This window comes from Diplotaxodon limnothrissa, linkage group LG23 (assembly GCF_057381915.1).
Source record: "Diplotaxodon limnothrissa isolate DT_005_m linkage group LG23, D_limnothrissa_male_GT1.1, whole genome shotgun sequence".
NCBI classification, from domain to species: domain Eukaryota; kingdom Metazoa; phylum Chordata; class Actinopteri; order Cichliformes; family Cichlidae; genus Diplotaxodon; species Diplotaxodon limnothrissa.
The window spans coordinates 34,842,208-34,866,506 of record NC_140617.1 but is presented as its reverse complement, the minus strand read 5'-3'; the positions used below and the strand labels follow the sequence as shown (position 1 = coordinate 34,866,506).

Here is a 24,299-nt window from a genome sequence, read left to right as displayed (position 1 = left end):
ATTGACTTTACACACTTTACACATAAGCACCAGCTTTTATATCTAGTATGAGCATGCATGGGCTGTGAGGGGTGACCAAAACCTGTAACTCTCCCATCTTTATTGGTTTGTCCTTTCCACATACCCAGGAGATGGGGAAATACACCCTTAATGGCCTTCACTTTATCATTAGTTAAGGAGTGAGTGCGGTTAACGGTGTGCTGACACAGGCAGGTAGCTCACAGTGTGCGAGATGGGAATATGGTTTTTGACAGAGGATGAAAAGGCAATAGAAAATTGCTGATTCCAGACAACATCCAGTGCAGCTTGAGAGCACAGCAACAAAAAGACCTCGACTGACTCATGACTTTGTCTGGAGCTCTTAAGGCTGTGCTGCACTTTGGAATTCCTCTCACATAGCCAGACAGTGCTGTCCAGAGAAAAGTGTTTCGCTAGATTGACAGTGGGCTATTACTTTACACTGTGTGTTAGTGAGTCCAGCACCCGGTGGAGGTTTAATACTGACCACAGCCACAGACAAACGGACTGAAAAATGCACCTTGAATTGGACTTAACTGCCTCATGTAATTGTTTCCTTGAACATTTGAGGTGATTGTGTTGAGTTGCACAAAAAGCCTGATAGAGATTGACATGAATGGTGATGGTGCTGGTGACAAAGTGGATGTTAAGAGGTTAGGTAAGTGCTTTATACAACACAGCTCATTCACACCTAAGAACAATGCCTTTCTTTCTACAACTTAGTGCTTTCTATCCAATCTTTACAACATAACCCTTATACTAAGTGTGTTTTATGAATAATAATGACATGGCTTGCATGTACCCTATGGCGTATCTAATCTATGAAGTCAGTAAACATTTTCCTGGTGAGTTTCTGGTCTTATTGGAGTCTTTCTGAATGTAACATGCTGTTCGTTTTGTAAATTATGGTCTCCTTCAGAGTCAAAAAGGACTGTGAACCAGCAGTTCCACCTTGTGATTGACAATGCGCTACTGCATAAGCGTGGAGTGTCCCTTACTCCATCCATTCATCCATTACTGCCAGTTTCAGAACGCCACGTGACACCCAGAGTGTTGAGCTTGAGGCTGCACTAACCAATGGGTGACATTCAGTCTTGGGGGTTCAATTCAATTCAATTTTATTTAAACAAAGCCAAATCACAACAAAAGTTGCCTCAAGGAGCTTTATACTGTAAGGTAGACCATACAATAATACATACAGAGAAAAACCCAACAATCATATGACCCCCTATGAGCAAGCACTTTGGTGACAGTGGGAAGGAAAAACTCCCTTTTAACAGGAAGAAACCTCCGGCAGAACCAGGCTCAGGGAGGGGCGGGGCCATCTGCTGCGACCGGTTGGGGTGAGAGAAGGAAGACAGGATAAAGACATGCTGTGGAAGAGAGACAGAGATTAATAACAAGTATGATTCGTGGCAGAGAGGTCTATGAACACATAGTGAGTGAAAAAGGACGTTGAAGAAGAATTACTCAATGCATCATGGGAATCCCCCAGCAGCCTAAAAATGATTGCTTCCAAGGCAGGGACCATGTTTGAGATCATTCATAGTGAGTTGCTGTTTTCATCTTTGGTGCATCAAGTCAAAGATAAAATTAAGTAAAAACAAGTAAACAAATAAGATGGAGTCGATCTGCTATCATTCTGTGTTTGAACAGGGTCAAATTGGCAATTACATGCAATCTGTTTGTGATCATCCAGTGATTAACTGTAATTAATCAGTGAAAATCTGTTGCCTTCAGCAAGAACTTCATAGATTTAAAACCGAAATTCCTCCATCAATATTAATGTTTAAGTCCAAAATGACACAGGTGCTCAGCAACCTTGCTTTATAGGAATACAGGAATATCACAGGAATGCAAATAGCTGGCAACCAGTTGAGTTGGGCTCTTTATTTTTGCAGATGTGCTCTTTGGTGCAAACTGTTGCAAACCAATACAAAGTCTTGCCAATCTTTCTACATTTAAAAAGCCAATGGCAGTTATTTGCAGATCTTTTCCAGTCTGTCTGAGAATGATTGCAGTCATTCTGAGTCAGACTACAAGCAGTGGGAGACAGGTTGCTTCCCACCAAGCATTGCCGCAAGCTCTGCAGTCACCTTGCCGGAGAAATTGGACACCGCAACTACTTGCACTTGGTTACCGAATATGAAAAAATTCAATGCAATCGCCAGGCAACCACCAGGATTTTGTGACTGGGTCATTAAACATGGTGCTAACTGAGAGTGCTTCTGTATTACCTCTATATTAGTACAGGGATTTATGCAGATATGTGGACATAAGGTGACCTGGTTACCACTGTTATGCCTGTGTGGGTTTTGTCCAGATCATCCAGCTTCCTCCCACAGTCCAAAGACATGCAGTTAGTGGGGTTAGGTTAATTGGTGATCTTAAATTGACCATACGTCTGAATGGGAGGGGCCAAGGGGTGTCTGGCTCTGTTAGCCCTGTGACAAACTGGTGATCTGTCTTGAGTGTGCCCCCCTCTCGCCCTACGGCAAACAACACGGGTTGTTGGGGGCTAGAAGAAAATGGATGTTAAGTTGCTAACCGCTAGTTAGCTTTGAACATCGCCTGTGTAACATCACCCATGTGACCTCTAGTATCATAGGTGATGTGGCAGGCTAACATAAAAGTCATGTGACAACAGTGTAACTAAAGTACTTCCTAGAGTAGTAAACAAGTAAATTAATGCATTTTCTATTCTAAATGCAATGTGTAATTTAGTTGCTGCTGGCCAAATAAAAATCTCATACTTTAATATGCACAGGAGCCCCGTCGAGCCTAGACGCTGTAACAAATGATCCTGTGGGAGACGTACTGACAGCCACGTTCGGCATGGCTCCGCATGCCTCATCACCACTCACACACAAGTGCGTGCTGGTCCCAGGGTAAACTCCCACTGCATATCCCGTCAGCTCAGAGAAAGTGTCAATCAGCTCATCCAAGTCAGCTAAAGGGATGTGTCTACGCCAGCAAATACTGCCTGTCCTTGTCCTTCGCTACTTCTGACAGTAAATAATGCCCCTCTGGCCAAGATAGCTCTTTCATTCTGATTATTACACTTTATCATGCAAGGGAGGGGATTTTGCTGAACAAGTGAATACTGTTTCTTCACATCATCCCACCTGGGAAAGGTCCAGTACAAACATTTTTTTTCAAGGTAATTCTCAGAAATTCAGCAAGCCAAACCTTAAAAGGACTAAAGTCAAAGTGAAAATGAGTTTAAGGTGCTTCCATTGGACACCAGAGCTCTGTCTTCAGAAATAAAACCTACTGACACTCTGTCATTTGTCATCCTAATGAATGCAAATGACCACCAAAGCACAATTATCATCACACGGAGACCCATTAAAATCAACAAAAGTGAATGGTTTTATCATTTAGAAAAATGCATTTGTGAGTACAGTGGTTCCCTGCTTCATGTTTATCTCTCACGAACAGCATGTGCTGAACATAAAAGCAGCTGCAATGTGGCAGCTATCATGAATATCATGAAAACTTTTCAAGGTAACAGACAGACACATTAGTGTCACATTACAGGGCGAAGCAGATCAGTACTGCTGTTATAAATACTGCCTTGGTTCTGTTAACTGTTGATTTGCTGCCATCTTGTGCTGAGATTTAAAAAAGATCATTTGAATTTCACCATGTCGAAATGTTGTATGCTTTGCAAAATCTCCGCTCCACATCCAGGCTGATCTTGTGATTGGATCGGAGACTATGCAATTATGTGGGCTGCAAAGAAATGCCTGGATGAGATGTGGAGTGAGAGGAAATGTCTGTTAAAAAGTTTGTGTTAAGTGATGCTGATTTAAGAGTCTTTGATACAGTGCATCTAAGAATATAGAGCGGGTGAAGAAAGACGTAATAAAAAAGTGTTGTGTATTCATTGATTTTGATTTGGAATTATTCATTCTCATTCAGCACAATACAGGTATGATTTACTCCTCTGTCTTCTTTAGTGTTTGCCCAGTTATAGACCTAAACATCAGCGTAACAAGTTAAGAAAATGCACCCAGCAAGGCCGAGCTTCTGACAAAGAAAGAAGAATAGAAACTCTGTAGAATTAAACAACAAGCATAAAGCAAATGTTCTTGTATTGACTAGAAGTAATCGTAGAAAATTTTCACTCACTAACGGAGACAACTGCAAACCGCCCACTAGATGGCGCTCAATGCACACAGAGCATACATACGTGTAGAAGAAGAGGAGGGCGTTACGGAAGTCGTGCGGGATTCATTTGTCCCTCCTGACTTTCCGTCCTTGTTTTGTAAAAGCATACAGTACGTGCAAGTCGCCAGGTACGGAACAGTGTGTACTTTTCCTGCTGTACTCCCAACAGCACAATAACATTTGTTTTCTTTATTATGAACACGAAGGCGCTCGTGCTTTGCACTGTGCAGTGGTCTTTTTAAGGTCACGTGAAAACAGGAAGTGCTTTAGATGAACTCTTATTTAAAAAAAGAGAAAGTGATAAGAGTAGATATCAGCTGACCGAACGACTCTCCTTGTGATAGCTGGTGCCAAAGCTAGCTGTGTTGTTAGCTAGCTGATAGTTGAACCTAAGGTATTTTAGAGGATTATAGTCTGTGTAGATTAATGTGTGAAATAAGTGTATTGGTCACATGTGTTTCTTCATGGAGGGACACATGCAGTCATTGCATCATACAAGCTATTTTAGCTCGGCTGGTTAGCAAAGCTAACATTTGGGAGTTTTAAAGTTTTCTTTTCCGTTTTCTGTTGGGAATAACAGTTTCTATCTTCTTCTTGTTACTCTTTCATCAAACAGGTTCAAGGATAAAAGGCGAGGGAAACTAAGCACAATGTCTAATGTAAGTGACCATTTTCCTCATGCTAATGTTATGGCTCATGCTAATGTTATGGGTACTGCTATTCACTTAGGCCAGAGTAGATTTTAAAAAGAATGTCTGATTGTCCAAGAAATAACTTTAAATCATTTTAAAACGCTGCACAATGATTTTGAAATCATTGAAACCCTATATTGATATTAAATATAGGGTTTCAGTTACAGGCAGTACTAGCTGTTGGCCCATTCAGGCCAGTAACATTTTTATTCACCACTCAAGTGTAGCATTAAAGCACACTGTCTGAAACCACTCCTCGCTAATGAGTATTTTGGGGTTTTGTTTGTTTTTTTTAAATTTTTTTATTGGCAGTATTTTCATATTAAAAGGTCAAAACTTCATCAAACCACATGTTCAGATTGTTTAAATGCTAAAGAGAACAATATGTTTTTATCTGTTTCCAGTCAGAATAAAAACAACATAAAAATCAAAGCTCTTTTTATGCAGACAAACGTCTTAGTTAGCTTGAAATAACATTAAAATTGTCAGATTTCAAATAAACGATGTCTCAACATAAAAGAGAAAAGATTAAGGGAACGCTAACTCATAAAAATGAGTTTGTAATAGTCGTCTAAAGAAATGACACAATCAGCTGACCTGTTTGGTGGAGGGAGGCTGTTTCACAGTTTGGCTGCCCGCCACTACCTCAAAAGCACTGGTTTTAATCTTTGGTTTTAAAATCTGAGCGAGAGACAGTTAGGAGACCTCTGTTAGAAGATTGGAGAGGTCAGCTGCAGTGATAAGGTCTTAGAAGCTATGTTATATAGGAAGTCCATGTGTTGAACTGTGTCATCCTCTCCTCTTTATGAGATCAATTCCAAAAAAAATTGAAAAGTTTTAGTCTGATCACAGGAAAGCATTAAATTCCTCAATACTCCAACGTATTAGATGCATCTGTCTCTTTATTTCCAGAGAACCAGAACTAAATGGCAGCATCCAGTTTGTCCTAAACAAAACATACAGTAAAAGTATGAAGCTGCAGACAGTCCACCGTGGGCAGGGCTGTTCCTGTTTCATGTATCTGTCTGTTAACACATGTCGTCGTCTGTCTGCAGGTGCTGTGTGGTCAAAGCAGGGCGGTCCTGTCTCGTGCTGCTGGCTGTCGAGCTTTAGCTTCTCTCAGGGCTGGAACAACCAGAACCTTCTCTGCTGCGAGCTCAGATGAGCCTTACATAGCGGTATCACATACAGACTCAGGTGAGTCGAACAGGAAAGGACGTCAGGCAGTGTTGCAATGCAGTTTTCAGTAGTAAACTGTTTAGCACCTGTGGCAGCAAACGCTGACAAATCATCTTTGTCACATCACTCCAGGCCCAAGGACTGTGTGGCCTGATGAGAACATGGGACCATTTGGACCTCAGGACCAGCGCTTCCAGTTGCCTGGTAACGCTGGGTTTGACTGCCACCTGGAGGGCATGGAGGACCAAAAGAAGGCTCCGGTTCACAAGACGGTGCCTGATGTGCTGACGGTTCCAAGCAGCACAGAGAGACACCAGTTCATACTGGCCCAGTTTGTCAACGAGTTCCATGTAAGATTTTTGAATAGTTACATTATGAGCTGTAACACAGTCAGAGCTTTTAGGACTACAGTTCAGAGCAGCAGAGAGAACAAATTAAAGTCAATGTCTTTGATTTATTTTAAATGTAAGTGAGCTGCTGTGGCTCATTGGTTTCAGGAGAAACACAGATGTCAGTAACACTTCATTGTAAGATTCCAAGTATGACAATTAACAATAAATAAATAAAAATTGAAAAAATAAGCCAGAGCTACATTTTTACCACTTTTGTCTGAGAGGGTGTGTGATTGTTTGTTTGTTTTTCAGGGAAAGCTGGGGCCTATTTCCACGAGAGTAAGCAAAGCTGAGCAGTACTTTAATCAGACAGAAACAGACTGTGCCATAAACTCCTGCCCAGAGCTGCTGAGGAAAGGTAAGAGAGATTCACCCAGCATTACCTTCGCTGACTGTGAGTGTGGGCAACACAAGCCAAAATGATATCTGGATATTTAAGAATTTACGATAACAATATTTCTGATGATATAGAAGAAAAAATACTGAATATTGTGGTCATAAATATTTTGTACTTGTAAATCAGACTGTGTAGTTGTGAACTGAGTTTTGTAACCTTGCAAACCAAAATATCTAAAAGATTGATGTTTGTGCATCTATAGATGAGAATTTGCGTCTGTGTATTTAAAAAAAAAAAAAAAAAAAAAAAGATTATACACATACAAGGGAAAAAACTACTAACTTACATTTTTCAGATTTTTTTCGTTTCCAAGGTTACAAAACTCAGTTCACAACTACAACAAACAGAATGGTTTGAGGTAGAGCTGGGCGATATGAGATTTTTTCATATCACGATATGTTTTTTTCATTTCAGGCGATAACGATATCTATCACGATATAAGCCAAATAACTATATTTGTAAGATTTAAATGTGCCGTTGCTCACAAGTAAAATGTGAAATAATCAGCAGCTTGTTTTGATTTAAATATTTATTTCCCATAATAAGTTCAACAGGGTAGATGTACTTAAGGAACATGAGACTTTTTCAGATAAATAAAGGCAAATATTGCAAACTACACAAAAGGCAGCCGCTAAAGCGTTTAAGTTTCAAAATAGAACAAACGAAACAGACGACGTCAATTCCACTTAGAAACAAAATATTAATTCTAAAAATAAATCTTAGTTTGTTTTACAGAAGAACAGACAAAACTGACTAACTTTTGTCAATATCAAATAAACTGAGAACTAAAAGGAAATTCTCAATCTCTCCTTGTTGTGTAGCTTAGCTTTTCAAACACTTTTAACAGTTACTTTAGTCTGACAAAAGCCGAATGACGAATTAGCGCTTCCAGTCAGAGATTGAGCATGCACCACTTTATTGGATTTCCAGACTTGCTTTCGGCACAATTTACAGTGCACGCTACTCTGTTTTTTGTCAGACTTGAAATAGCCGAAATACCTTCACACTACGGAACTTCTATGGCTCTTCCGTTCGACAATCTCTCCGGCATTGGAACCATCATCTGTTTTCTCTTCGGTAAATTTTTTTTCTCTTCGATTTTTCTCTAGTCAGCACCCTCATTTCCTCCATTACCCGGGCGGCACGGTGGCTGGCTGCTTCCCAAACAAATACACATGTGCGGCTTGGCACTTGTGCTGTACGTAACAAGTCACGTGACGTGACGCTGCGGCTGTGATTGGTTCGGCTCTGCGCTACTTAATTCGGATTGGCTGTTCTTTTTTTTCTTTTTTTTTTAAGAGGACAAGAGCGATGAGGTCTATCACAATAGTTACATTTTTCTATCGAGAAAAAGTATATGTATATATATATATATATATGTATTTCGCAATACATATCGTTATCGTTCTATCGCCCAGCTCTAGTTTGAGGCATGTCATAGTATTTAGTATTTAGTATTTATTTATTTATTGTCATTGTCAAGAACAATGAAATTGCGTTTGGGGCTTCCATACAACCCAAAAAAAAGAAGAAAATAATAAATACCCCTTAAAACCCAAGTGTACATATTTAACCCAGTGTGACTCCAATGCAATAAGACAATCCTTAGCAATAATGTTCGTAGAAATTCAGACAAAGACCTGAGAAACATGACAAAATACAACAATGCAACCCATTCAATATTATTGTACTGTGAGATATGATATCAGATATGATAGTTATCTATTTAAGAAAGAGGGGGGGGGCAGGAGGGGGAAGAGAATAAAGATATGATGCACCAATGCAGACCAGTTCATTGCTATTAAGAAGTTGGATATGGTTATTGTCCGTGAGAGGGGGGCAGAGAGTTCAGGAGCCTCACAGCCTGTGGATACAGGCTGTTGGCCAGTCTGGATGTTCTGGCCTGTATAGACCTGTACCTTCTCCCTGAGGGCAGCAGATGGAAAAGGTGGCGCGCAGGGTGATGTTGGTCCCGCAGGATACTGTGCACCCTCCTCAGACAGCGAGTGGGGAAGATATTACTGATCTCTGGCAGACTTGTTCCAATAATTCTGCCAGCTTCTTTCACCACCCGCTGGAGTGCTTGCTGATCGGCCTTGGTGCAGCTGGGGAACCACACTAGAAATCCATACGTCAGAACGCTGCTGATGGCACAGTTGTAGAAGTTCAACATCAGAGATGAAAAGAGTTATAATTTGCTTTATTAACATACGTGCGCCTCTGTGTCTCAGATCTGGAGCAGTTGTTTCCTTCGGCGCCCACAGTTTCCATCACAGTGGTGACGGTCACGCAGACGAGCGGTCGGTCAGAGGACAAGGAGACAGAGCTGGATAGAGACCAGCTGCTAAGTAAAGTAAGTCCTCGTGTGTTTCCCATTACAGACTTCAGAGGTTGTAGCAGTTGGTGACTGTGACTTTGTCCTAACTGCAGTTTGTGAGCGGGGCAAAGGAGATGTGTTTCGCTCTGTGGACTGCAGGATACTGGGCGGACTTCATTGACCCAACAACGGGAGCAGCAGTGAGTAATTCTGTGTTCACTGTGCCTGTTCTTTACTGTCTCAATCTGCAATCTAAACTCACAAAGCATATACTTATTCTATGAATGAAGCTTACGTTAGTTTAATTTTCTTTGATAGAAAAAATGTTATATTGAAGTAGTTGTCTGTTGGGTGGGAAAAGCCCAAACACATTATGATGTGAAACCACACATGCTTATAAACCTTTTGGTTACATTGTTTGGAAAATCTGGAAAAATGTATTTTCCCTTGTAACATTTCTAGAGATTTTTCCCGTTAAACTTCCTGTCAACTCAAATTCTGGTAGTTCAGCTGTGAAAACTGAGGACAACAAACAGAACAATATTGTTTTAATAATGGAATTTTCCCCCCTTTCCTCAACAGTTCTTTGCGTCTCCATTGGGCGAAACCACACTGCGAACAGACAGTGAGCTGGGACATCGGGGCTTTCACATCGAGGTGTCGAGCTCCTGCACAGTCATCCGCCATATCCTCAGGGGGACTCCTTTGTTTGTGGGGACTATTTTCACCAATGCACCTGTTCAAAGTGCTGCTGTTGCTAGACTTCAAGGATTTTCAGACGCACTCAATGATGAGGAATAAACTTTTTTTTTTTTTTTTTTAAATAGAATAGAATCAAATTCAAACAGAAGGGTTCTGTTTATGGTTTGGAGAAGCCGCTAACGTTTCCTGTTATGGAGCTGGTTTGTATCAATGGGAAGTTGTGTAATGTTGTAACACAAAGCATCTGTGCAGACCTCTGTGTTGCTAAGGATCTAACTGACACTCTAATGCGAACGTCAGTGCTGTGTCTGACTGACAGAAGCGTTACCCTGCTCTGCATGCAGGGAGACACTCAGAGAAGAAACAATTTCACCATGTGCTTCATCTGTAGACAATGTTCATATTTTACAGTTTGAGTATTTATGAAATACTGCGACAGATGTTCTACAGCTGTTGGTGCTAACTACCAGGAAAATCTCTCCGTTTCAAACACCTTAACATGTTAGCGGCTCATATTCTTTTTACAGCAGCAAGTACAGTGTTGGTTTTCTCTGATCTGTTGCACACAGTGTAAAGAAACGATGGAGAAATATTATAAATGGTTTCAGAAGATTTCAATTTATTATGGGAACAGCTCCCAGAATGCACACTGACCTGGATGAACATGGACACACTGCTTATTAAATTATATTTATGTACTTCAGCTTTTTTGTGACTGGCTGTGTCTTGCAAACAGGTTTGAACAGCAAGTGGGCGGAGCTTCAGTGCTGTCAACCAGTGCTCTGATGACCATATTAGGGAGTCCTGAGAGCTTGAAAAAGGGAGGCAACTGGACTTCTTTAGGTTTTAAAAATCCAGATGTCTTCTCTTATTATTGTTTAAGTCTATAATGATCTACCATATTAGGGATAGTCAGCATCGGCACGCAGAGCCAGGAGTAGAAGACATATCTGAGACAGTGTTTAGATCATTGTGAAGCCTGAGCTTTTGACTCAGAGATGTTTATTATGAGCTATATACAAAGTAACATTATAAATATAACAGAAAACACAGAAATGCAGATCGACTATTAAAAAAGTGGAAAAGAAGAAAGGAAACCAAAGTTGAATCAGTTGTCTTGCATATAAAAATGTCTTTAAACCTTCAGTTACTGAAACACGCAGCCAACACAGGTCCCAGTTCTGCCACTACACATACCAGCTGTTCTCTTTCTACGTGTCTCAAACACGTCCAGCTGTGAAGATGACAACAATGATGGCGATGATGATGAAGCACAGCGCTCTAGAATGAAGACTCCCGCTCAAACTAACCAAAGGAGAAATGGAGGAGAAAATGGCACTGCTGTCATTTCTGGGCACCAACACGTTGCAGATGTTCCCCTCACAGCAGGAAGAGCACACCTGAGGGATGAGAGGAAAGCCTATCACGTTAAGGTTGAGGAGACATCTGAAGGCAGAGCTCTCCACGTACCTGGTAGCCAGTATCGGCAACGTCAGCACAGCCAGTGAACAGACACTCCTCCAAGGTGGCACAGCGCTTGGTCACAGACACACTTTCCCCACTTCTATCCATCATGTGGAGGGTGGAGCAGTATTTAGTATCTGAAGGACAGTAAAATTCCCTTCATGTGACCAATTATGTCTTAATAACTTGACAGATTCACAGGCAGCCCCAATATGAGGAGTACAAAGTTTAAAACTGCCAACAAATATTTAAATTTAGAAAGATAAGAACTACCAAACGGTACTCTTCAGTGCATGACACTTTCAGCTTTTGGTGATCACAGTTTGTTTAGAGAGTTGGATGGCAGGTAGATGATTTTCAGATTCCACAGTGGGCTCTGGCCCTACTGAGTTTGGGAAAACGTGTTTCCATCAACTCTAACTGCACATTAAGAATGTGTTCCAGTTGCCAAGCAGATGTAGATCCCCGTGAAGTCGACCGAACGTGCGAAGTAAAATTCCAAGAAGTAGGAAGCAAAGTTCCTCTGATGAAAGATAACTGTGGGAACACCTGTTCATCACTACGTTCTACACTGATGAGCAAGATTAGCCATCAGTCGTCACACCTTGCTGAAGTGTTGGCAAAAAGGGCATGCAAATGAGATTTTGGAGAAGGGGGGGCTAGCATCTCCCTCCACTCACCTCCAAAACCACCTGTAAGCCACTTCCGCTTAAAAGTTCTTCCTTCCTACCAAGTCCTAGCAAATTATTATAAATATTGTTTATATCAATCTATTTTATTTATTTTAATCATTTTGTTGATGTTCGTTTGTAGCGCATTCCCAAAGAAACACGTTTCTCAAGAGAAGTCACTTGAACTGACATCTCCTTGAGCAGGCAGCCACAGATGAATCAAAAGCTGACGTACCCTTTGGACAGTATACGTCCGGGGCCCAGCGGTTGCAGTCGTAGTTGTCTACAGCATCTTGGCATGTGAAGCACTTGAATCCGCCAGGGTAAGGAGTAGCTGTGGAGACACAACTGTATTCAGTTTTAAGTTCAATAAGTGAAGAAGGCGTGTTTTCATTCGTCCTGTGTGTAATATCATTCCTGCAGAAAGGGACCTTCATTCATCAACCTTCTGGGGTGTTTTTTTTAATTAGCTCATTCAATCACTGTACACATTCTCTGTGTTTCTGGGTGATTTCAGAATCATAAGAGAGACGAATGTCCTAAAATTCGACCACCCCTGCCTTTTCCCTGGCTTCTGACATGGTTATGAAGTTGCCCTCAAAGCACAGATAGGACCAGAAGATGTGAAGGGCTTGTTAATCAAAGCTGGAGGGGCCCCAAAACCAGGTGCACTTTGGTACGAATCTTCCTGAAACGAGTTTCCATCTTATCCTGAGGCTTGTTTTTCCGAGGTGCCCCGACTTCCTTGCAAAGACGTGTGTTAGGTTTTTGGGGATTGGATACTGGGCTCAGGTTTGGATGTAAGATAGACAAAGCTCTTAAAGTATATAAACTATGACTCTCATACAGTGGGGCAAAAAAGTATTTAGTCAGCCACCGATTGTGCAAGTTCCCCCACCTAAAATGATGACAGAGGTCAGTAATTTGCACCAGAGGTACACTTCAACTGTGAGAGACAGAATGTGTAAAAAAAAATCCATGAATCCACATGGTAGGATTTGTAAAGAATTTATTTGTAAATCAGGGTGGAAAATAAGTATTTGGTCACCTCAAACAAGGAAAATCTCTGGCTCTCACAGACCTGTAACGTCTTCTGTAAGAAGCTTTTCTGTCCCCCACTCGTTACCTGTATGAATGGCACCTGTTTGAACTCATCATCTGTATAAAAGACACCTGTCCACAGCCTCAAACAGTCAGACTCCAAACTCTGCCATGGCCAAGACCAAAGAGCTTTCGAAGGACACCAGGAAAAGTATTGTAGACCTGCACCAGACTGGGAAGAGTGAATCTACAATAGGCAAGCAGCTTGGTGTGAAAAAATCAACTGTGGGAGCAATCATCAGAAAATGGAAGACATACAAGACCACTGATAATCTCCCTCGATCTGGGGCTCCACGCAAGATCTCATCCCGTGGGGTCAAAATGATCATGAGAACGGTGAGCAAAGATCCCAGAACCACACGGGGGGACCTGGTGAATGACCTGCAGAGAGCTGGGACCAAAGTAACAAAGGTCACCATCAGTAACACACTACAACGGCAGGGAATCAAATCCCGCAGTGCCAGACGTGTTTCGCTGCTGAAGCCAGTGCATGTCCAGGCCCGTCTGAAGTTTGCCAGAGAGCACATGGATGATACAGCAGAGGATTGGGAGAATGTCATGTGGTCAGATGAAACCAAAGTAGAACTTTTTGGTATAAACTCAACTCGTCGTGTTTGGAGAAAGAAGAATACTGAGTTGCATCCCAAGAACACCATACCTACTGTGACGCATGGGGGTGGAAACATCATGCTATGGGGCTGTTTTTCTGCCAAGGGGACAGGACGACTGATCCGTGTTAAGGACAGAATGAATGGGGCCATGTATCGTGAGATTTTGAGCCAAAACCTCCTTCCATCAGTGAGAACTTTGAAGATGAAACGAGGCTGGGTCTTCCAACATGACAATGATCCAAAATACACCGCCCGGGCAACAAAGGAGTGGCTCCGTAAGAAGCATTTGAAAGTCCTGGAGTGGCCTAGCCAGTCTCCAGACCTCAACCCCATAGAAAATCTGTGGCGGGAGTTGAAAGTCCGTGTTGCTCGGCGACAGCCCCAAAACATCACTGCTCTCGAGAAGATCTGCATGGAGGAATGGGCCAAAATACCAGCTACTGTGTGTGCAAACCTGGTAAAGACCTATAGTAAACGTTTGACCTCTGTTATTGCCAACAAAGGTTATGTTACAAAGTATTGAGTTGTATTTTTGTTATTGACCAAATACTTATTTTCCACCCTGATTTACAAATAAATTCTTTACAAATCCTACCATGTGGATTCATGGATTTTTTTTTTTTTTTCACATTCTGTCTCTCACAGTTGAAGTGTACCTCTGGTGCAAATTACTGACCTCTGTCATCATTTTAAGTGGGGGAACTTGCACAATCGGTGGCTGACTAAATACTTTTTTGCCCCACTGTAAGTATTCTCACAGATGAGAATCAAATCAAAACTGCTGCTGTTTGTACATAGTAAAACTGTTTTCATATTTCTTGTACCATTTCTATTTTGATGTATTTGTTTAATTCACATGTCACAATGTTCACACTGTTCAGGTTTGATGCTTTTCTTATTAAAATAAAGTGCTGTATGACTGTGGCCTGTAGTATAGTGCACTTTAAAGGTTACGTAAATAAATGTATATACCAGTCTTTTTTTGGTTCAAATTAACTGCAAGTTCATCCCAGACCAATTTCATTTTATATTAACATTATTTGTTGCAGAAAAGGTTTTGAAAAAAGTGTGTCGCTATGAGTCTTAAGACTGTGTTTGTGTTGTTCACAATTCCACGAGGCCGAGCAATTTGTGCACCTACAATGGCATAGATGACATCATGTTATTTTTGTTTCACAATACTAACATTTAATTTTTATCCCCAAAACATCAGTTTTCTGTGGCATATTACGACACTATCACTTTACCTAGAAACCACCTAGAAGCAGGCTAAAATTAGCTGCTTTTTTTTCTTTGCACACTTAAAAACACCCTGTTGTTTTATCAGTAACCTCTGATTTGCCCCAAAAAAGAAAAGTTATTGAGTAAGTAAGTCATGATTGATGTAGACAAATAACTTCCATAAGTTCTCGATGGGCAATTGAAATGTGTGAATACCAAGTGACAAAACTGCTTTTTTTGGTCATTAGTAACACAAAACCCACTGGTCTACAATGCTTTGTATACCACAGTGGGGAACATGTAAATTATGCATATATTACTAACTGTGTTAATAACTGTGACTGTCATCTGACTGTTACTTTAGAAAGGGCAGTGGCATTAGCATAGGTGCACTTTCTTGGTAAATACATTGGACACTTAATCATTTAAAATAAAACAAGCTGTTGTCCAGTTTTTTGTTTATTCTAGGCAGAAATTTCTGTCTATTGAGAAAAATCCACTAAAACTACTAAATTAAAACAAATCATGTTACTGTCTAACATGTTTCTCATTAAAGTAAGACACTTTAGCGGTTTTACTGGATATTTATGTTTTAGCACATTTCATATATTCATTTAAATATTTGTATTTTGACTTTTAACTATTAGTTCTTTAATTCATTCAGTGTGTGAATAAACATGTATAGTATATCACAGTTGTTTTGTTCCTTTCACATCCTTATACAGTCCCTACTTTTATGCAAATCAGAGATGGATAAGCGGAAAATGTAAAAACTTCCTGATTTGAGATGAAATTACCCAAGTGTATACATTTATATGGATCCGCATTTTGAAATAATAATAAGAGTTGTAAAGTGCAGAATCCGAATATACAGGTAACCTAACGAGTGAAAGGTGTTTTAAGCTAGGGAAAAATCATTGGTAATGGAAATTCAGCTCAGGTGAACCTCTCAGTTTTTTGTCTCTATTCATGTGAGTCCTGCAGCTCGTTTTTACATGAAGGCTCTGGCAGGTACACAAAAACTATACAAACACGCTTCTGGTTGTGAAACTTTGGGTTAATTAAAAATATGTCATTTGGTCAATCACCTTCTGATTTTCTGCTTATTTAACAATTATACTGATTACTAAAAAAGAAGCAATAAATCTGTAGCCTGTGTCATAGATGCTCTCCAAAGATTTATGGATACTCATCAGTCTACTCCACGTCTCTGACTCAGGGATCAAACAAGGACCAGCCACTTTTCAGTCAAAGAACAATCCTGTTATTCTCAACAAAGACACAAACCAATCGCTTTGATGATCATGAACCACATCCTTGTGTAATAAGTTTCCAAGATTTTTTTCAGGAATTTTGAAAAGGGATTCATCAGTGTTATTTCCAAGAATTAATTCCAAATAAAGATGAAATACATTTGATCTTTTAAAGGTGCAAGTTAAATAGCAGAACTGTAACTTATAACTGGAATAAGTTTACTTAATATGTGTTAGTGTTTTAAGAACACACATTTCAATCAGTGTAATCTATGTTATAACAGCCCTAATCTGTTGCTTTTGTTTGTCTGTCATACGTCAATGGTTGAGAGAATGAAAGCTGCAGAACCAGCTTACAATCAGAGAAGGATGCCAACTATACTTTTATATATTTATATTTTAACATATTGTAATAAACTGTTGTTTTGGCAGCTACAACTGATTTAAATACAAAACGAAACTTTCCATTAAGTTTTATTTGTGCATGTGTAGCGTTTAAATGCATCTGTACTCACTCGTTATTCATTCAGTTAACATGACTTTTGTACCTTTGTAACATTTATTTATTTAAATAAAACAACAGTTTTGTTTTCTACACCGTGCTTGCTTTCTGCTTTTCTTGCAGCTTGTTTCCGATAGATATTATTAAAATGTTCCATTCAAGTTCAGTGCACGCTATTTAAAAACAATGCCGCTAATGTTATTCAGTCATATTCAGTATCAAACCTTTAAACAAATTGAGATGTAAAATAGTACTCCTATACTCCTACTTGAGGGGTGCAGCAGGATGATATCCTTCATGGTGAAGTCCCGTGACTGCGCAGTTTTCACCCAGTCAGTGATGGTGGTCAGCAGCAGGACCCAGGCCACTGTTGGCCAGGCCTCCATTATTGCACCAGAGTGTCTTCATGCACTTAGGCCTGTTGAACATGAGTGGATTAAAATGACAATATTAGAGAATCTTAAACGGATAAAGAATGTAAACACTCAGCCTCCCTGAGCTTTTTTTAAAGATACTACAGAGTCTTTTTAATGTATTGTTATTTTTGGTGTACAAGAAAGCATGATTAAACCACAGTTGAACTCAACGAAACATCAACAAAAGGCTTCAAGTGGCTAATAATAGAACCAATAAGTCTATAAATGTGACCACCTGTGTTCCTTCTCATGCTGTGAGCCTGCTTCATTAATCAAATGTCAAAGGAACTCTACGAGCCAGCTTTAAGCCTCAGCATCCCTTTCTGGATTTAACAGATAATGAAAGTGCTGATAATTCCATATTTTACTCAAGAAACTGAACACTGGTCATGTAAACCTATATTAATGCTCTCATTATTTTAATGCCAATCAATAAAACTCTCTAGAAACTATTCTTGAACTAATCTGAAGGTAATATGAAGTTTATAGGTCTGTAGCAATTGACCCTGCAGAAAGTTGGTATCCTCTGTGGACTATGCGCCCCAGCATCCACTGACCAGCATCACCACCTGCAGGAGCCACCATAGAGGTCAAGTGTAGTGCATATCAGCTGGAATGGGAGAGGACCTGATGAGCCGATCCCTGACTGTTGAAATTAGCTCTATTGACACAAAATGTCACCTGTCTCGTGGAGAAGGAGACTGAGCTAGTGGTTGAGGTTATTGGAATCAGTCTCCTGTAAAGGGGCTGGGCTCCCTCCAGTCTGGGGTTGCCCTTGGTGAGAGATTGCGGGCAAGGGTAGGTAGGTATACTTGTATCCCCCATTGGAGTACTTTCTATATGTTGGGGTTCTCCCCGTGGAAGAGAGTTGTCCCTGACTATTACTTCAGCTTATGCACCAAATTATACTTCAGAGGTACACACAACCTTCCTGTAATCACTGAAAAAAAAGAGTATGGTTTGGGTAACCTGTGGGACTCCAGAGGAAGCTGACAGGTACCAGCTGGCAGATTGCAGCTTATGTAGTAGCTGAAACAAAAAGTCTGGTGTGGGAGAAGTTTGGTGAGCTCGTGGAACAAGACTTTTGGTCAGCGTTGAAACGATTCTGGCAAACCACCAGATGACACAAGAGAAAAGTGGTGCTCTATCTATCTATAGGGGTGCTGCTGACTTCAGCTGAGGGTACAGTCGGAATTCTTCAAGGATCCCCTCAATCCCAGTGACAATGCTTAGAGAAAGCAGAGTCTGGGGACGATGGGGACAACTTGCCCATTATTAGAAGTGAGGTCATTGAAGCAGGTAAACAACTACTTGGTGGCAGGATCAGTGGGGAGGGTTCCTTAAACCTCTGGACGTTATGGGGCTTTCTTGGTTGACATCCCCCTGCTACATCACATACAGATCTGGGGCAGTGCCTCTGAACTGGCAGACTGGGGTGGATGTTCCCATCTTTAAAAAGGTTGACCAGAGGGTGTACTCAAATTGCAGGAGGATCACACTACTCAGACTCCAAAGGAAGATGTACGTCAACGTACAAGAGAGGAGACTATGTCCTGAACCTTGGATTCAGGCGGAACAAAGCAGTTTTCTTCCTGGTCATGGACCTCTGGACTCTTTGGGTTGTGTTGGAATTTCCCAGTCAGTCTACATGTGCTTTGTGGACTTGGAGACTGTATTCAGTCACATGTGTAAATGCTGTTAAATAATGTTCTGTGTAGAGTTCATGATGTGGATGATTGATTTATAATGGATTACAAAATTTCATGAATATATATAGTTAGTGTTAAAAATATCTTTATTTGAAATGTACATGTGTAAAGTGTAAGAGCTGGTGTCTCATGAGAATACCCTTAACGAGAGTAAGCGAGACCTTTCGTGTACTGCGAGGGAGCAGATGTCTCTCATGAAGCGTGTTAAGCTAAAGGTTTATTAAAAGAAAAGCAGCACAAGGACTTAAGGACCTCTTTTCAGGACAAACAGTCAGTGAGGTAGTTGTCATTTGAGAAATGTTTTTATTTGTGTTTGGACTTAATATGTGTACTGTGAAGTTGCTAAATGGTTTGTACTGTTCACTCGTGACCAGTTCTCATGGCGTATTGGCGTACTGGTGTACTGGTGATGGTGAAGCTGAGGAGGAGAGAAAGCCCAAGTAATAAACGCCTGTTTCAAAGAACCGACCAGTGTCTGTGTCGTGAAGAGAGCTACAACATGCAGCTTCAGGAGCATGGAGTATCTGGCTTGTTGCTACTAGCCATTCAGCCCCCGCTCAACCGCAGTGATAGTTTGGTCCACATTGCCAACAATAAGTCAGAGTCATTGTAGTAAAGCTATTTATTTTGCTATAATTAAAGCCTCATAGAGGATTTTGAGATTGTATTGATATTATATCTCAATCCTGAGCTTTCAGTTAGAGTCCAGTCAGAACACTCCCTCTTTTTAGATTCACTGAGACGTCAATCAGAGAATTACACACCAGATGACCTGGTTTTATCCCTGACTTTTATGTTTTATCCCCAGGCACTGTGCCAGACTGTGGGGCTGTAAATGCTTGTTTTCTTTGCATTATGCATGCCCCAGTAAAATGGATCCACATCTTTACTTTGGTCCAAACACCCATAATGTAAAGTGCTACAAGAACACACTTGTTTTACTTCCAACACAAAGACATGATTATAAGTCATAAGACCTGAAACTAAAATAATTTCATTAAAAGGAAGCTTAGTAACTGATTGACCACATACATTTTCAGGCTAAAATGTTAATTTTCAATGAGTCCAGGTTCTCAAATGTGAAAATGAATGCCACAGTGTCTAAGTGGTAGTTAATATTCAGGATTAAAATAATTAAAACCTCCTCTCTAGATTTGCATGTCTTTTCAGCATGTGAGAAACTAATAAACACACGAAAACACAAAAAGGTCTGTAAATCAGGCTTAATAACAGGATTAATCTAAAGCCTTCACAGCGGTCTCCTAGTCGTCAGAGAGGTCTCCTCCTATTGCATTCATCAGTGCTACTGTATAGCTCTTAATCATACGCTGTATGCTGAAAGAAAAACTTGAGATTAGGTCCCAAACTTTGAGCTGTCTGAAGGATCCCTGGCTTTGCCTGCAGTAAAATCTGTTTTTAGGTCTGAGAGGAGAAGGCAGGAGTGCAGGGATTATATACAAAGGCTCCCTGTTATAACTGGGGGGATGGAGAGGTTTCAATCAGCACCAACCAACTCCTTCGGGTCCCGGTTAAAAGGCTGTAGAAGGCTAAAAGAATCTGAAGGAGAGTCCGTCAAGACAACAGGGGATGAAGTTCAGAGATAGTGTAAACTGTAGATTGTTACCTGCTTAGTTACACATCTGGATGCATCCACACATTACAAAAAAACTAATGTGATGCAGATATATGGGCTAAATTGAAAGAAATGGCTCGGAGTTTAAGATGAATCTTATGAATATATATTACTTGACATGCACTAATGAAAAAAGCGACAGACCTAAACTGTCTTATGGACATCATGAAGTTCATAATTAGAATTATTTGCACTTCATTTTTGGCATAAAAGAAAGTAATGTGCAGAAACATGTGCAACTTGTTACATCTTAGAAGAGAAGATGTGGAGGCAAATATAATGAAAGACTAATTAGTGACAGAACACAACTGGAAACTACAATATGTCACATAAAAAAGTTCAAAACAAAAAAGAGCAAAACATTAATTGATCTAATAATAATGGCGGCTCCAGTGGTTCCAAACCATTTCAGTTAACTATACCTCCACAGCCACAGCTATGTCAAATAAACTCAAATATCACCTCACTGATGATGAGATCATTTCAGTGTAATTTAACCTGATTTTTTTTTTTAAATTGAACAATGTTTAATTTTGCTGTGATATTTACAATACAATTGAACTTGAATGCAGGGTTAGTTAAATTATGTACTTTTGTAGTACAACCATTTCAACATCATCATAATTTATCTGTGTGGTCACTGTATTAGCTTTTTACATATATCATTTGGCCATTATTTTGAACAATTTTATTTAACCACCTGCCCCCTAACGCTATGTAGCTAGCTTAAATGTTAAATGTTAATCCAGTAATGTTAGCTTGATACTAGATATTCATTATACACAGATTTTTTTATTAATATTTTCCACTACTATTTCAACTACTACGTTTAGACATGAACTAATAGTATATAATAGTGTAACCCATATATAAATATAAATTGTTTATTTTAACCATTATCTGTGCTGATGGCTAATTATTAGCCATTATGGCAACCATTATCCAGTGCCAAACTATCATAATGAAATGTATATTAAGTTTTTATTGCAATTTTTAGCAAATAACTACAACCTTCTTTACCAAAATCATAATGTTCTAGTGTTGCACTTGACTCAGAATGTCTTCATTTCCTTTAGTTTACACCCAGGCAAACTCAGTTGTTGAGCTAATAGATCTAATTTAGTAAAATCCACTAACTCACTCTGCAGTCTGACCTGACAAAAATAGCTGGCTTATTGCTCCAAATTGGTCATGTGTTTCAAAAGAATACTTGATCAACATTTAGACCACCAGGGTTGACTTTGAAGATCAGCAGCTCAGCTCTATTGACCAGACACATATGGCAGGGGCTTAACTTCTTTCATTCCACTGATTTTCTCCCTATCTATCACGTCAGAGATAATTGACTGCATTCACAAAATTCTTGTTTCTCTTGTATAATTAGGTGGTTGAAATGTCATAAATATAAAGTCCCCTTCCCAAGCATTGCCATCTGGATTTACTGACACACTACATCACTGCGTGATTTTTGTGAGGTTTTTGCTTAGCTCATAAAGCATCTGACATTTTAACATTGTTTAACATGACCAAAAAGGTCACAGTTGGCCAGACACTCTAAATGAATGTAGTCTCCTTACTGCCTATTTGTATTAGCTGATTCATTATGATACATAAATCAAGATAATATGACAAGCAGACATTCCTTAGAAGTACATGTGACCTGTGCTATATAACATTTATAATTGGATTATTATCTCTTGTTATCTCTAAAGCTGCTCCAACTTTAAACTGTAACCTATTGTGACCAAACTACAAAACTTGGCTTTAAAACCACAAAGCAGTCGTGCTGAGAGGTCAAGTCTAAAGAACTGGACTTTGTGTGTATTTAAAATTTTTATCAACATTTGGGTAGCATAGCTTCCACACTATAAGGAGGGATTTAATTGAGTCCAATACAATATTTTTGCAATGTAGCTGCTCATATTTATATGTAAAATAGGGGTGTGAGACATGTAGGTCAGGACCAGAACTGACCCAAAAACTCCAGGTTTTGTTCATTGGCACATCTACTTTGAAGGACATGCAATGAAACATGTAGTATAAACTGTACTTTTTGAAAAGAAAGGCAGATTAAATATAGCTTTACTGGTTTGGCAACACTTCAGAATAAACTGGGTTATATGCGGCCCATGAACTAAAATGTAATGTTCTTATAGCTGTCAAAATTATTCAATCATTAAGCAGAATATAATGTATGTAGATAATACTTTACGGACTGTAGCACTTCACACAAAGTCTACCACATTAAAAGCACCATGGAAACTTGTGTAATCACAGTAAATTTACAACTTTTAACAAGGTACAAAGATTTACTGGGTTCCCACATAGTTCAGTTTAAGATCATATGCTGTCTCCACAACTATATTTGCTCTTCACTGAAATGGTGAATATGAACTAAATCTCACGATCAAAAACATGACAGCATTTCATGAAATATCATATCTTCAATTCATCTAAACGTAACGCTTCTCAATTGCACTGGTGCGCACGGAATTGATTTAAAATTACATGTGTTAGTACAGCTTGACTCTACGACTTTATCGCAACACTATTTTAATAAGAACTTACCAGCTTTAAATGCTCGATAGGACGCTCTCCATTCGGCGCGGATGAAGCTCAGAAACTAGTGAAGTGCAGCTCGGCGCGGCTGAGGAGGGGAGGGGGAGGCTGCAACGTCACAGACATCGGCACTCCCACAAATAGAAATGGATCATAAAAAAAAACAATGTTTTTTAATTCACCTTTTTTTCATGGCGGGGATTTATATATTATATATAGCAATGCACTGATATACAAAAATTTCCCTTTATGATTTTTTTAAAATATGCATTTTGTTAGTTATCAAAATGTCTTACTTTCATAAACGAATTAATAAGTATATGTACGCTATTTTTCTTTTTTTTCCCTTTTTTTTCTTAATTTGATAAAATACTTTTTACAGTGTTGCTGAAGTTTAAGTGAATGTGTTATTTTTGCCAGTTTTAGCCGCTACATCAGGTGTTTGTGAGTGGGAGGGGCAGCGTCCAGCCTCCTCAGTGGAATTGCCCTCCTGGCCAAGAGGGAACAGAATGCCAGTAGAGGTGCCTCATTCCCACTGATGCCAAAGAGAGAAAGCAGGGGTCCAGGTGGCAGCATCACACTGAGAATCCTGGACAAGGTATGGAAAACCTTTGTCCAGAACTGGTCAAGTTGGGACAAGACCAGTATATATGGATCAGTGAGGCTTCAGCAGTTTTGCATCTATCACAATATGGAGTGATTTCAGAATAGATCTGAGATAATCTGGATTTTGAGAAGTGGGCTCTATGCACCACTTTAAACTGGATTAAACAGTGGCAGGCACATAATGATGTTGTGTTGACATCTTAGCAGGGACATAATTTCCAGGGGGGTTTGGGGGGCTATGACCCCCCCCCCCCCCCCCCCCCCCCAATAAAACTATGAATTACCTTGCATAAATAGGCTGTTGATTTTCTTTACTCATTTCAGTTATTACCAGCAAAATAGTTGCATGTTTAATCATCTGGGAATTTACCCAATTTATTTATTTAGACAGAGATCTTGACCCCCCCCCCCCATTTTCAGCACAAAGTTACACCGATGCATGTTAGCTTATGGAGGCCCATGTTTTGTCATGTCTAAGTCTTCTGCCCATAATGTTCTGAGTTTGGATGAAGGGGTTTGTGTCAAGTTTAATATTTTATCGTAAAGCAGGGAGATCGGCCCTCTATTGGTCGGATTGAGTTGTAGGATAGTTTCTAATAGTGTAGCTCTGGTAGAGGGCTTGAGCCTGAAATCTGGGAATGAATAAAGTGCCTGACTTGCAAGTAACTGAAAAAGTGTGTTGG

The 24,299-nt window shown here is 39.9% G+C and overlaps 2 protein-coding genes across 3 annotated transcripts; one reads left to right on the top strand and one right to left on the bottom strand.

Moving 5' to 3' along the window:
* The first annotated feature begins 4,286 nt into the window (after positions 1–4,286).
* Positions 4,287–10,541, top strand: mmadhca (metabolism of cobalamin associated Da). 2 transcript variants are annotated; one of them, XM_085347883.1, is made up of 8 exons: positions 4,287–4,319; positions 4,808–4,850; positions 5,939–6,080; positions 6,195–6,412; positions 6,707–6,812; positions 9,083–9,204; positions 9,282–9,368; positions 9,751–10,541. In XM_085347883.1, the coding sequence occupies exons 2-8, from the start codon at positions 4,842–4,844 to the stop codon at positions 9,967–9,969; spliced, it is 903 nt and encodes a 300-aa protein (XP_085204009.1). In that variant the 5' UTR covers positions 4,287–4,319; positions 4,808–4,841; the 3' UTR covers positions 9,970–10,541. The 2 variants fall into 2 exon arrangements, with proteins under 2 accessions (XP_085204009.1, XP_085204008.1); XM_085347882.1 differs by lacking the exon at positions 4,287–4,319 and adding an exon at positions 4,494–4,585.
* A 549-nt stretch (positions 10,542–11,090) lies between these two features.
* lypd6 (LY6/PLAUR domain containing 6) lies at positions 11,091–17,079 on the bottom strand. The gene is made up of 4 exons (XM_085348182.1): positions 16,962–17,079; positions 12,241–12,339; positions 11,341–11,471; positions 11,091–11,270 (listed from the first exon to the last, which is right to left on the bottom strand). Exons 1-4 carry the CDS (start codon positions 17,077–17,079, stop codon positions 11,091–11,093), a joined length of 528 nt encoding a protein of 175 aa, XP_085204308.1.
* Positions 17,080–24,299: the final 7,220 nt, after the last annotated feature.